This window comes from Muscardinus avellanarius (assembly GCF_963383645.1).
Source record: "Muscardinus avellanarius genome assembly, chromosome: 19".
NCBI classification, from domain to species: Eukaryota; Metazoa; Chordata; class Mammalia; order Rodentia; family Gliridae; genus Muscardinus; species Muscardinus avellanarius.
This window is the reverse complement of record NC_137805.1, coordinates 43699159-43714053: the sequence shown is the minus strand read 5'-3', so window position 1 is coordinate 43714053 and position 14895 is coordinate 43699159. Positions and strand designations below refer to the sequence as shown.

Here is a 14895-nt window from a genome sequence, read left to right as displayed (position 1 = left end):
CCCAAGTACTGATATTACAAGTGTTCATCACCATGCCCAGCTGACTTGTACATTCTACCTCTGAGATACACTCCCATATATATTTTTCCCCCCTGTGGGACTGGGGATGGAACCCAGGGGCATTCTACCTCCAGACTACACTCCCAATACCTATTTTATATTTTATTTGGAAACAGGGTCTCTTAAACCAGCTGAGGCTGGCTTCGAACCTGCACAATCCTCCTGTCTCAGCCTCTCAAGCTTGGGGATTACAAGCATGAGCCACCACACCTGGCTTTTTATTCTTTATTTTGAAACAGGGTCTGAGTTGTAAAGGACCTCACTGAGTAGCTGAGGCTGGCTGTGAACTGTGATCCTCCCATCTCAGCCTCCCAAATGCTAGGATTACAAGTGTGCACCACCATGCCCAGCTTCCTTTTTCTCTATTTTTATCATACTTCAATAATAGGTACAAAAATGCTTAAATATGTGGAATAGGAAGTGTAAATAACAGAAATTTGGAAATGGAAAACAATGACCTGGAGTCATCAGAAAATACTTCAAAGAAGAAGCAGGATAAGCCAAGCGTGGTGGGGCATGTTTGTAATCCCAGCATTTGGGAGGCAGAGACCCGAGGATCCGGGTTTGCAGATAGCCTCAGCTACTTAGGGAGGCCCTTCGCAACTCAGTGAGAGCCTGTTTCAAAAATAATAAAAAGACTACAAGATAAGGCTGGAGGTGTAGCTCGAAGGTAGAATGCCCTGAGTTCCATCCCTGGTACCGCCAAAAAAAAAAAAAGGCAGGATAGAAAAGAAGGTAAATAAATGGGAGGGCAGAAATGAGGAGGCACAGTGTGATGGAAAGAACAGAGACTTGGGCTGGAGCTCCAGCACCGCCTCTCTCATAAATGTGTTTGAGAACCGTAGAAAATAATGTATGTGCAAATGATGTGTAAACTACCATGAATAATATTAATGTAAAAACCTCTAATAATATAAATATATTAATAAATAATGTACTATAATATAAAATACATAATAAATATATTTATAAACATATTTATAAATAATATAATATAAATGATAAAGCTGTTTTGCAGATAGCTCCTTGTTAAAAAGAAGGTAAGAGCCAGGCATGGTGGCTCACGTTTGTAATCCCAGTACTTGGGAAGCTGAGACAAGAAGTTCGTGGCCAGCCTCAGCTTCTTAGTGAGGCCTGCTGCAACTTAGTAAGACCCTGTTTCAAAATAAGGAATAAAAAAATAGGGCTGGGAGTATAGCTCAAAGGCAGAATGCCCCTGGGTTCCATTCCCAGTACTGAAGGGGAAAAAAAAAAGGAAGGAAAGATTTCACCCTTATTTTTTACTTCCAAAAGAGTTCTAAACTGGGCATGGTGGTACACGTCTATAATCCCAGTACTTGGGAGGCTAAGACAGGAGGATCACAGATTCAAGGCCAGCCTCAGTAACTTAGCAAAAGCCTCAGCAATTCAGTGAGACCCTGTTTCAAAATAAAAAATAAAAAGGGCTGAGGGTGTCACTCAGAGGTAGAACCCCAGCATCCAAAAAAAAAATAAAAAAAGTTCTAAAAGTCAAGAGGTCTCCTGAATGAGAGAAAGACAGAGAGAAGGGGACAGACTCAAGCAATTCTTGAGTGCTGGGGAAGGAGGATCTTACAGTTTAGCAAGCTCTACCAGGGCACAGCCTGTCTTATACTTATTTTCTGTCCCAGTGTTCAACACCATTCTGGGCTTAGAGTCAGTACTCAATAAAAACATGAAAACTAAATGAAATTTTTTTCTACTTTTTTTCAAAGAGAAGGACAATCTGGAGAAAGTCCAAAAAGGAACCACAGGAATGATAAAAGCGATGAATAAAAGGTCCTCGTGGAAAGGTTAAAATGAACCAAGCTGTTTAGCTTGGACAAAGGGCAACTGAAAAATTAAGGCGTAACTTAGAATAACAGCCCATGGGCTGGAAGAAATCTAAGAGATCTTCTAGTCCAACCTTTTCACTTCCCACAGGAGAAACGAACACCGACGGAGAGGCTGCAACGACCATTCTCAAGCTGGGCTTCGTGGAGCACACTTGTATTCCCAGTACTCGGGAGGCTGAGACAGGAGGAGCACAGGTTCAATGACAGCCTCAGCAAGTTCTGAGACTCATCAACCTAGCAATATTGTCTCAAAAAAAAAAAAAAAAAAATAGCCAGGCGTGGTGGTGCACGCTTGTAATCCCCGCGCTTGGGAGGCTGAGACAGGAGGATCGCACGGGTTCGAAGCCAGCCTCAGCTACTTAGTGAGGCTTTCAGCAACTTAGTGAGACCCTGTTTCCAAATAGAATATAAAAAAAGGTCTGGGAGTATAGCCCAGAGGTAGAAAGCCTCTGGGTTCCACCCCCAGTACCACCAAAAATAAATAAATAAATAAATAAATAAATAAATAAATAAATATAAATAAATAACAATAAAATAGGGCTGGAATATAGCTCTGAGGGAGAATGCCCCTGGGTTCAATTTCCAGTACTCCCCCCACCAAAAAAAAATCTCCATTTAAGGAACCACAATTCCTTTAAGAAATTAATGAATCTAGGGCTAAAGAAAATATAAGATAAGCCGGGTGCGGTGGTGCACACTTCTAATACCGGTTCTTGGGAGGCTGAGACAGAAGGATCACAGGTTTGCAGCCAGCCTCAGCAACTTAGTGAAGCCCTGTTTCAAAATAAAGAATAAAAAATAGGGCCGGGGGTGTAGCTTTGTGGTAGAATGCCCCTGGGTACCAGTTCTAGTACCGCAAAAAGAAAAAGAATTTAAATATATGTATATACACAGAGAGGTAAGAAAAGAAAATTAAAGCTTTTAAGCTGGCTGTGGTGCTGCATGCCTGTAATCTTAGTACTTGCAAGGCTGAGACAGGAGGATCACAGGTTCACAGCTAGATGCAGTAACTCAGTGAGGAACTCTGCAACTTAGTGAGGCCCTGTTTCAAAATAAAAAATAAAACAGGGGGTAGAGTTCACAGGTAGAATGCCCCTGAGTTCAAGTCCCAGTACGATAAAAAAAATGAATAAATAAAAGCCTCTAATGGCCAATCGAGGGGAGATAATTTTAATAACAATGGCTGTATATATATAACATGAATGTCTGCACTAGTAAGTAAAAAGATACCAGAATATAAATTTCTGTTAATATTTGTTAAAGTAATTAAGAGGGGATTGCCAGGCGTGGTAGCACACTTGTAATCCCAGCGCTTGGGAGGCTGAGACAGGAGGATTGCACAGGTTCGAAGCTAGCCTTAGCTACTTAGTGAGGCTCTCGGCAACTTAGTGAGACCCTGTTTCCAAATAAAATATAAAATAAGAGCCAGGCGAGGGGGCGCACACTTGTAATCCCCGCGCTTGGGAGGCGGAGACAGGAGGATCGCGCAGGTTCGAAGCCAGCCTTGCTGGCTTAAGAGACCCTGTTTCCAAATAAAAATGTAAAAAATAGGTGTCTAGGAGTGTAGCCTGGAGGTAGAAGGGTTTCCAGGAACCCCAGTATACCACCAAAAAAAAAAAAAAAAAAAAAAAGCCAGGTGTGGTGGCGCACACTTGTAATCCCCACACTTGGGAGGCAGAGACAGGAGGATCGCTCAGGTTCGAAGCCAGCTGCACTGGCTTAAGAGACCCTGTTTCCAAATAAAAAAGTATAAAAATAGGTCTGGGAGTGTAGCCCAGAGGTAGAAGGGCTTCCAGGAACCCCAGTACCACCAAAAAAAAAAAAAAAAAAGTAATGCGAGGCCTGGTAGTGCATGCCTGTAATCCCAATCTTAGGAGGCTGAGATAAGAGTACTGCAGGGTCAAGGCCAGCTCAGCAATTTAGCAAGACTCTCAGCACCTAAACAAGAGCCTATTTAAAAAAAAAGTAGCTGGGCGTGGGGGCTCAGGTTTGTAATCCCAGCATTCGGGAGGCTGAGACAGGTGGATGGTGATTCAAGGACAGCCTCAGCTACTACTTGGTAAGGCCCTTTGCAACTCAGTGAGACCCTGTTTCAAAATAAAGAATAAAATATAGGACTGGGGGTTTATCTCAGAGGTAGTATGCCTGTGGGTTCAATCTCCAGTTATCACACCAAAAAAGTGAGAGAAATTAGTATGTACACACATATCTAAGGGTTGCAAAGGAACCAACACAGATGAAAATATTGATGTTTTTAGATTTGAAGTCATGATTTTTATCTCCTTTATTAAAAGTATTTGTAAAACTAACAAAAATCAGGAGAAATAAAACACTTCATAGAGGGTCCAAGGTTACCTATATTATAATGAATCGTGTGGTCAAGAGTAAATGAAGATCTCTACTTGTTTCTTGGATTTTGTGCTTCTAATAGGAAAAAGAGAAGAAGAAAAAAATTCTCACCCCAAATAAAAGTAGCACAAAATGGCTTCGAAAAGAATACTGAAAAGAAACCAGGCAAGGTGGCACACACTTTGTAATCCCAGCATTTGGGGATGCAGAGACTGGAGGGTCGCAGTTCATGGCTAGCCTCAGCTACTTAGCGAGGCCCTTCACAACTCTGTGAGACTGTGCTTCAAAAATTAAAAGACTAAAATATAGGGCTGGGGTGCAGCTCAAAGGTAAAATGCCCCTGGGTTCCATCTCTGGTACCACAAAAAAAAGAGAAAAAATACTGAAAAAGTTAACTCTGAGACGAATATCTGGAAAAACTCCCTAACAGTAAAAATCATCAGACTGTAACGCGGTATCCAAGGCTAAGTTCCACTGCTGGGATATTTAGAAGCAACGCCCTAGACACCATACTGTAGGAATCAGTCCTGAGCTGGCACCACAGAGACTCAAGAGTGGTCTCATGAGGTTTTTCCATCACACAATCTGGTTGGCTAATCTATAAATACATGACATTTGCACATAAACACTAAGGTTTTCATACCAAGCAAAGGAACAACAAACCTTACCTGGGAAGTGCCAGACAGAGTCTTGCCCCACTGTCCTTGGGTAGGAGGCACTGGAACCAATCGGCCACATACTGGAACCCACTGGTAGATGCTAGTCTGGTTCCTCTAAAGAAAGAGAAACATTGTCTGTCAGGGATCTAGATCCATATATAAAAAGCAGTGTGCCTGTGACATTGTGAAATATAAGAAATCTGTACATGGTCTTCATCTCTAGTTCCTGCCCCTAAGCTGCTAAAACCCTTGGAATTTCTGAGTGATCGAAGTGTTCTATTACTCATAATAAGCCCCTTTCAACCTTACCTGAGTTTACACTAGTGAGGTGACTCTTGGAAGATGAGGGGCTGGTTGCCAGAGAAACCAAACACATAAATAGGGTTGGAATTTTCACCTCAACATTTAAACTTTGCAACTATCATCCAGTGACCTAATATATTATTACCTCACTTACACAGGTGAAGAAACTAAGATATGTATAGGAAAAGCAACTTCCCAATATTTTTTTTTTTGGTGTGTGTGTGTGTTACTGGGGATGGAACCCAGAAGCATTCTACCTCTGAGCTACAACTCTAGTCCTATTTTTTTTAATTCTTTATTTTGAAATAGGGTCTCATTGAGGTGCAAAGGGCCTCAGCTAAGTCCTGTCTCAGCTTCCCCTGGCCCAATGTTATTAATGTAGTAATAAATAGCATGTTTAGGACTGGAACACAGGCAGCCCAACTCTAGAATCTATGCTCATTTATGGAATAAAAGGGTTATGGAATATCTCCAAGGTTCTTTTAGCTCTAATACTAGCTAGCCATTGGTAGAGTCTTGAACCAATTAAAACAGCATTTGTGGAAAGAGATATGGAGCTGGAGTCAGAACACACCAAGTTGACTCCTGGCTCTTCTGTTCATAAACTACCCATTAGTTAACAACTTGTGTGGGACTTGGTTTTCTCTTCCATAAAACAAAGATTAAATCCCTACTTGTCACGATTTTAAAAATTAACAAATGTACTCTGTAGTACGTCCAGCTCAATATTAAGCTGAATCTGATCTCTATTTCCTTGTGAATAGGCAGGAAAGTCCAGGGGTGGGGGAGGGAAAGGCATTAGGATTCTAAAACTACAGATGCCTTCTGAAGTGTCTCAAAATTCTAAAACTGTGTAACTTTCTAACAGGCCACTCCTGGCACCTTATATTTCAAAGGAAAAATAGAGCTAAAACATTTTATTTCAGCTAAGGTTTGATCTGCTGGAATCAAACCTTAAATGATTTCCATTTAAGAGACAGTGGTTTCCATTTAAGAGACAGTGATTAGTTTTTTTTATTTAATTAACAATGACATATTTACCAGGATCATTGGATGTCAGGTGTACTTTTCTTTAAAATGTAAATATGGATTAATATAAAACTACAAAGTCAGAGCCAAAGAGGGTAGGGAAAGCAAGAGAAAATTACATGTAGAAACAACAAAAAGTTTTAGAAAATTTTCTAAAGAATTTCATCATGTTATTTCCAATGTCAACAAAATTTTTCTCTGTAACTCTGGTTCTATTTGGTCTTCGGCCAATACTTTAAATCAGTTCTTATTAGAAGAAAGGAGTATCCATTCTGTACTTTCTTCCTCTAATCCCACAACAACAATTCTTGTCCAAACCCTTCCCTGAATCTGCTGAGATATAGCAGAGAGGATGTTTGAAGTCTGAGCCTGCCACTAAATAGCTGTGTGACTCTGAACTAGTTACTCAACAATCTGGGCTTCCTATTTCCTTATAATGAATGGGAACAGTAAAAGCTACCTCACATGAGTGATCCAAGGAACATTTGTACAAGTACTTTGATAATGCAAAAATAAAGGCATCATTATCGTCATGAACGATTTTTACTGAATTGTATAAGCTTCTCTTTACCCAGCAAAATGTTATAGCAGCAAGAACCATTTCCTAAAATACCGGTTTTAGTGGGCATGATGATGTACACCTGTTAACCCAGCAACTCAGGAGACTGAGGCAGGAGGATCACAAGTTTGAGACCAACCTTGGTGATTTAGCAAGAACTATCTCAAAACAAATAACAAAAGTGCATGTTTTGATCCAAGCATGGTATCGTATATTTGTAATTTCAGTACTTAGGAGGCTGAGACAGCAGGATTGTGGGTTCACAGCCAGCCTCAGCTACTTAGTGAGGCCCTTGCAACTTAGTGAGACCTCGTTTCAAAACAAAGAATAATAATTTTAAAATAGGGCTGGGGGGTCTAGCTCAAAGGTAGAATGCCCTTGGATTCAATCCCCAGTACCGCAAAATAAATAAATAAATAAATAAATAAATAAAATTGCACACTTTGTTTTTTGGTTTTTGTTTTTTGAGGATTGAACCCAGGAGTGTTCTACCTCCAAGCTACACCCCAGCCCTATGTAAGTATGTATATATGTATGTATGTAATTTATTATGGTACTGGGATTGAACCCAAAGGTAGTCAACCTCTGAGCTTTTTTTTTTTTTTTTTTAATTTTGAAACAGGTCTCTAAATTGCTGAGGCTGGTAGCAAACCTGTGATCCTCCTATCTCAGCCTCCGCAGTACTGGTATTACAGGTATGCCTCACCACACCCAGCTAAAAACTGCTTTTAACTTGGCATACTGAATCACTGCTCTTGGGGAAAGACAGTGTTAGGCCCCTGCAGACTCTAGTCCCATTTTCATCAATCAACCAATATGTAACTTGTTTTATGTGTGCTTCTTTTGAAAGATACCTTGCTTAATATCCATCAACACTGATCTCACAGCCAAAGCATTTGCTCACTCCTGAACAAAACTTACCTAACACATCTAAGGCACATCACAGCCTTCTACTTCGCCGTGCTAGCCGGCACTTCAGCACTACATTTAATGACTTTTTTTTTTTTTTTGGCGGTACTAGGGATAGAACCCAGGGGCATTCTACCTCTGATCTATGCCCCCAACCCTATTTTTTATTCTTTATTTTGAAACAGGGTCTCACTGAGTTGCAAAGGGGCTAAGTAGTAGCTGAGGCTGCCCACGAACCATAATCCTATTTCAGCCTCCCAAATACTGGGATTACAAGCGTGCGCCACCACGCCCAGCTTGGTGACAGGTTTTTTTTTTTTTTTTTGGTGGTACTGGGGTTCCTGGGAGCCCTTCTATCTCCGGGCTACACTCCCAGACCTATTTTTACATTTTCATTTTGGAAACAGGGTCTCCTAAGCCAGCGCGCACGGCTGGCTTCAAACCTGCGCGATCCTCCTGTCTCCGCCTCCCAAGCGCGGGGATTACAAGCGTGCGCCGCCACGCCCAGCCTGGTGACAGTTTTAAACAAGGAAATCACCAACAAAAGCAAAAATGTAAGAAAAATATGGCACTAAATAGACCACAAAAAGTATATCTATTTGCAGTATGAAAGCTGAAACCAGAAAGGCAACAAAGAAAAAGAAAGTTGCCTTGGTCAGCCTGGTTGTGAACGTGTACACTGGCTGCTCAAATACCTCAACCCTTTGCATATGTCCAAGAATCACTGAAAATGCTGTGAGTTGATCTGGGGGTTACAAATAAGTTTTACCCACCAGGTAAGTTTACAAATACAGAATACACGGAAAATGAAGACTGAGACCGGGTGTGGTGGCACACCCTTATAATCCCAGTATTTGGGAGGCTGAGACAGGAGGATGTGGTTCGAGGACAGCCTCAGCTACTTAGTGAGGCCCTTTGCAACTCAGTGAGACCCTGTTTCAAAACAAAGAACAAAAAAATAGGGCTGGCAGTGTAGCTTGGAGGTAGAATGCCCCTGGGTTGCATCCCCAGTACTGCAAAAAAAAAGACTATAGTCAGCATATCCACTTCAAAATTCCCCTGTGGCGCCTATATTCTAAATGCAGTGGTTACTAATTCAATCTCATAAAGAATAGATGCTATTATAACAAGCTCTTTTACAGGTTACAATGTGACATGCTACAAAAGAATACTTCTAGCCAGGTTGGTGGCACATCCTTGCAATCCCAGCAGTTGGGAGGCTGAGACCGGAGGGTCGGGTCCGAGTTTGTGGACAGCCTCAGCTACTATTTAGTGATGCCCTTTGCAATTCAGTGAGACCCTGTTTCAAAATAAAGAATAAAAAATAGGGCTGGGGGTATAGCTCAAAGGTAGAATGCCCCTGGGTTCCACCCCCAGTACCACAAAAAAAAGAAAAGAAAAAAAAAAAGGATACTCTATCATGTCTAGCATGGTGGCCCACATTTGTAATCCCAGTACTTGGGAGGCTGAAATAGGAGGATTACAGATTCAGATCAGCCTCAGCAGCTTCGTGAGAAAAATAAGAAATAAAAAAAATTGGGCTGGGGGGTGTAGATCAGAGGTAGAATGCCCCTGGGTTCAATCTCCAGTGCCAATAAACACATACATACATACATACATACATACATACATACATACTTCTGATCAGAAGAAGCAGAGAATGTTCATACACACACACACACACACACACACACACACTGGGGATTAAACTCAGATATTCTACTTTACCTCTGAGCAACACCTATTTATTTATTTATTTATTTGTTTGTTTGTTTATTTGTTTTTAAACAGTTCTCACTAAGTTGCTGAAGTCCTTGCTAAATTGCTGAGGCTGGTATCAAATTTAAAATCCTCCTGTCTCAGTCTCTCAAGAACTGGGATTACAGATTGAGCTCAAACACTGTTTCACACAGGACTGAAGCTTGGAGATGGACGTTGGTGGATCACAGGTGCAAGGACCAGGGTTCCGTCCACACACTGCACATAAATGAACACAATCCCCTCCCACTTACCGGGGGTGTGCAATTTGCGCTTTCAAAAGTCTGATGGCATACTGGAAGATTCAAGCAAATGAGTAAGTACATTCAGGGTGAAGGAGTCAAGCTTCTATACTAGAAAGGAGTTAACAATGTGGCAAGGGAAAAGGGTAGAATGAACCTTGTGATATTGGATAGAGTAATGAATGTATTTAATAGATAGCTATATAAAGAAATAGATATATGTATGTTAACGTGTGCATATATAGAGGCACAAATTTCCTACCCATATCCTGGAAGCAATGACACCCCACCCCAGTAGTAATGAGCACATGTAACACCCAGACTTGTTTTGTTTGTGGCACTGGGAATTGAACCCAGGGGTGTTCTACTGCTGAGCTACGCTCCCAGCTCTGTTTATGTATTGTTTTGAAACAAAGTCTTGCTAGGTTTTTAAGAGTTGTTCTACCTCCTGCAACTGTCCTCAAACCTATAATCCTCCTGGCTCTGCCTCCCAAATACTGGGGTTACAGGTGTGTATCATCACACCAAGCTCAGATCTTGTTTCTAAATAGCAATATCCACTAGAAGGAAGTAATTCCAGTACCTGGGAGGCTGAGACAGGAGGACCACAGTTCGAGGCCAGCCTCAGCTACTTAAGTGAGAGGCTCCTTGCAACTCAGTGAGACCTTGTTGCAAAATAAAGTATAAAAGGATGTGAGGGTGATCTGGCTGCGACATCTGTCACCCCATTGATTGCCAGGGTTGATTCGGCTGAGCTGGCTGGCTAGGCGGCGTCCCCTTCCTCCCTCACCCTCCATGTGCGTCCCTCCCAAAGCTGCGCGCTCGGGCGAAGAGGACGACCTTCCCCGAATAGAGGAGGACCGGTCTTCGGTCAAGGGTATAGGAGTAGCTGCGCTCCCCTGCTAGAACCTCCAAACAAGCTCTCAAGGTCCATTTGTAGGAGAACGTAGGGTAGTAGGGCTTCCAAGACTCCAGACACATCCAAATGAGGCGCTGCACGTGGCAGTCTGCCTTTCTTAAAAAAAAAAAAAAGAGCATAAAAACTAAGGCTGGGGGTATAGATCGGAGGTAGAACGTCCCTGAGTTCAATATCAGAACCACAAAAAGAGAAAGAGACAGAGAGAGAGAGAGAATGTATGGTATATATGTTACATGGAATGGAATGATGATTAAAAAAAAAAAAATGAAACCAAAGCTGGGCGTGGTGGTGCACACTTCAGCATTTGGGAGGCTGAGACAGGAGGATCGTGGTTCGTGGCCAGGCTCAGCTACTTAGTGAAGCCCTTTGCAACTCAGTGAGACTGCTTCAAAATAAAGAATAAAAAATAGGGCTGGGAGTATAGCTCGGAGGTAGAATGCCCCTGGGTTCCATCCCCAGTAACATAAATAAATAAATAAATAAATAAATGTGCACTGTATCAAAAAAGATAATTAGAAAAGAATAAGGTAAGCCAGGCGTGGTGGCGCATGCTTGTAATCCCAGCATTCAGGACACTGAGACAGGAGAATCGCGGTTTGCAGACAGCCTCAGCTACTTAGTGAGGCCCTCCACAACTTAGTGAGACCCTGTTTCAAAATAAAGAATACAAAATATTCTTTATTTAGGTAGAGTGGCCCTGGATTCTTTATTTAGGTAGAGTGGCCCTGGATTCCATCTCCAGACCCACCAAAAAAAAAAAAAAAAAAGGTAAAAAAATAAGATTGATTGCCAAATGTGATGGCACACTACTGTTATCTCAGTACTTGGGAGGCTGAAACAGGTGTTTCATAGGGTTGAAGCCAGCTCTGACAATTTAGCATGGTGCTCAATTTGTGAGTACCTGTTTCCAAATTAAAAAAAAAAAAATAAACAATAGGGCTGGTAGTAAAGGTAGAATGCCCCTGGGTTACACCCCAGTACACACACACACACACACACACACACACACACACACACACAAAATAGCCAGAGACAGGAACAGACTGTGTCTGGTGTCTGCTATGAAAAAGTATCCTTGATGACGGGCTTGGTGGTATGCATGCTTGTAATCCCAGCATTCGGGAGGCTGAGACTGGAGGGTCACAGTTCTCAGACAGCCTCAGCTACTTAGTGAGGCCCTCCGCAACTTAATGAGAACCTGTTTCAAAATAAAAAACAAAAACTAGGGCAGGGGGTGTAGCTTGGAGGTCAAATGCCCCTGGGTTCCATCCCCAGACCCGCAAAAAGAAAGAAAGGAAGAAAGAAAGAAAGAAAGAAAGAAAGAAAGAAAGAAAGAAAGAAAGAAAGAAAGAAAGAGCCAGGCCTGGTGGCCCACGCTTGTAATCCCTGCGCTTGGGAGGTGGAGACAGTAGGATCACGCAGGTTCAAAGCCAGCTGTGCTGGCTTAGGAGACCCTGTTTCCAAATAAAAATGTAAAAATAGGTCTGGGAGTGTAGCCCAGAGGTAGAAGGGTTTCCAGGAACCCCAGTACCACCAAAAGAAAGAAAGAAAGAAAGAAAGAAAGAAAGAAAGAAAGAAAGAAAGAAAGAAAGAAAGAAAGAAAGAGTCCTTGAAACAGTTTAGTGGGTTGTTTGTTTTGGCAGTACTGGGGATGGAACCCAAGGACATTCTACCTCCGAGCTACAACACCAGCCCTATCTTTTATTCTTTATTTTAAAACAGGGTTTCAGGCCCGGTGTGGTGGCGCACACTTGTAATCCCCGTGCTTGGGAGGCAGAGACAGGAGGATCGCGCAGGTTCGAAGCCAGCCGCGCTAGTGTAAGAGACCCTGTTTCAAAAATATAAAATAGGTCTGGGAGTGTAGCCCGGAGGTAGAAGGGCTTCCAGAAACCCCAGTACCACCTAAATAAATAAATAAACAAACAAACAGGGTTTCACTAAGTTGCAGAGGGCCTCACTAAGTAATTGAGGCTGGCCGGGAACCTGCGATCCTCCTTTCTCAGCCTCCCAAGTATTGAGATTTACAAGCGTGCACCACCACGCCCGGCTCCTCGATCCAGTTTTTTTTTTCTTTTTTTTTCTTTTTTTTTGCGGGTCTGGGGATGGAACTTAGGGGCATTTGACCTCCGAGCTACACCCCCTGCCCTATTTTTTATTCTTTATTTTGAAACCGGGTCTCACTGAGTTGCAGAGGGACTCACTAAGTATCTGAGACTGTCCGCGAACCGCGATCCTCCAGGTCTCAGCCTCCCAAATGCTGGGATTAAAAGCGTGCGCCACCACGCCCGGCTGTTGATCCAGTTTTTAAGAGATTTGTTACAATTACAAACTGTCCCACCTTCCTATGATTAGAAACTAAGTTCTGTATCTTAGCCATTTTCTCTACCACTTTCAGAGTATGCTAGGAGGAGCAATTCTCAAGAGGATTGGGACCAGATCTCAAGAGGTGCAGTAGCTTTCTGTATAGGTGTTAAGGAGTCTAGTAGTCTCTATTTCTTCCATTCGTGCAACAAGTATTGAACATCTAGGATGTGCTAGACACTGGGCTAAACGAAGTGAAAACGACAGATATGGCTCTGGTTCTCATGCATTCAACTCAATCACGTACATAGCCCACTTAACAGTGCTGCTAAGAATTGGCTTACTACCTCTAAAAAAAAAAAAAAAAAAAAAAAAAAAAAAAAAAAAAAAAAAAAATTCCGAGCATCTCAAAAGGCCTGCAGGTAGAAAAATGACCGTTTTCCACACGAGGACCCTGAGCCCGAAGGTGTGTGACCCAAGGTCACACTGCATCAATGAAAGACGGGACTAGATTCCCGCTCTCCTGCAACTGGTGACGGCAGAGAAGCAAATCTCCCCAAATAAAGGTCTACTGTCACTCTCTCCCTCCTCGAAAGAGAGAGAAGACAAGGCCAAGTCAGGAGCAGGCAGAAGGGGGCAGGCTGCCTCAGTTTCCCCGCGAAGGGCGGCCACGCAGACGAGCTGCGGCACGGCTCCCGTCCTGCGCTTCCTTCGAGGCCCTCCCGCGCCGCCCTCTCAATTCCCGCCCGAAGACCCGGCGGGCCACCCTAGACCAGCACTCCTGCACTCACAAGGACTCGCAGCAGCAACGCCATGTTTCTCAACAACCATTTCCGGGTGAAAGGTGGCCTTCCGGAGTCCCGCGGCCGCCGCCCCCCTTCGCAGAGTTGTCCTTCGGCGGCCGCGAGCCGGCGGCGGCGGCGGCGGCGGCGGCGGCGCGCACTGGGGCGTTTCTGCGCACGCGCGGCCCCGCCCCCTCAGGTCCACGCCCCGCCCTCGGTCCCGCCCACGCTCGGGACGCTCCTGGAGGCTTCCCACGCCCACTACTCAGAGTCCTCTCCTAATCCCCCACCACCGAGCCTCACCTCAGCAACCCTTTGTCATTTCTTTCCAGACTCCCCTTTTGAATGGGGCCTAAAAAGAACAGGATCTTGGAACGTCCCAATACGTATTCAACACCTGAAAAGTAGGCTGAGACAAGACCATAAGAACATCTAGGATGTTCTTAAAAGCTCCGGGTTTGTGGTTAGTTGGTTATGAATGAGAACATCTTTGACTATTGATAGAAAAGGATTAGTAAAAATGAGCAAGCTGGGAGGGCCTTTGCAACTCAGTGACACTCTGTTTCAAAATAAAGAATAAAAAATAGGGCTGGGGATGTAGCTCGGAGGTAGAATGACCCTGGGTTCCATCCCCAATACATGAGAGAGGGGGTAGGAGGGAGAGAAGCATACAGGAAACCAGAGAGAGAGAGAGAGCCCACAAAAAAACAGAAACAAGACATACAGGAAACCAGACCCAGGGTGGCTCCACCTGAGAGCTGCTACGCTCCTTAAAATTTGGGCACTTGAACCAGACGTGGTGGCGCACACTTGTAATCCCAGTACTTGGTAGACTTAGACAGGAATATTGCAGGTTCGCGGCGAGTCTCAGCTGTCTAGTGAGGCCCTCCACAATTTAGACCCTGTTTCAAAATAAAGTTTTCTTTTTTTTTTTTTTTTTGCAGGTCTGGTGGTGGAACCCAGGGGTATTTGACCTCCGAGCTACACCCCCTGCCCTGTTTTTTATTCTTTATTTTGAAACAGGGTCTCACTAAGTTGCAGAGGGCCTCACTAAGTAGCTGAGGCTGTCCGCGAACCGCGATCCTCCAGTCTCAGCCTCCCAAATACTGGGATTACAAGCGTGCGCCACCACGCCCCGCTCTCAAAGAATTTTTTTTTAAATATCTGGAGGT

The 14895-nt window shown here is 43.4% G+C and overlaps 1 protein-coding gene across 4 annotated transcripts in view; it reads right to left on the bottom strand.

Annotated features, from left to right (window-relative positions):
• The window catches only part of UQCC1 (ubiquinol-cytochrome c reductase complex assembly factor 1), a gene marked incomplete at both ends in the record, with an annotated part of 107593 nt that extends 93798 nt beyond the window's left edge, over nucleotides 1-13795 (bottom strand). For 3 of the 4 annotated variants that reach the window (XM_080716642.1, XM_080716641.1, XM_080716643.1), the window contains 2 exons: nucleotides 4931-5035; nucleotides 13733-13756. In XM_080716642.1, coding sequence (XP_080572768.1) covers nucleotides 4931-5035; nucleotides 13733-13756 — 129 coding nt within the window. Of the gene's footprint in view, nucleotides 1-4930; nucleotides 5036-13732 lie in introns of all 4 variants that reach the window. The other variant, XM_080716644.1, reaches the window with a different exon arrangement.
• Between the last annotated feature and the right edge of the window lie 1100 nt (nucleotides 13796-14895).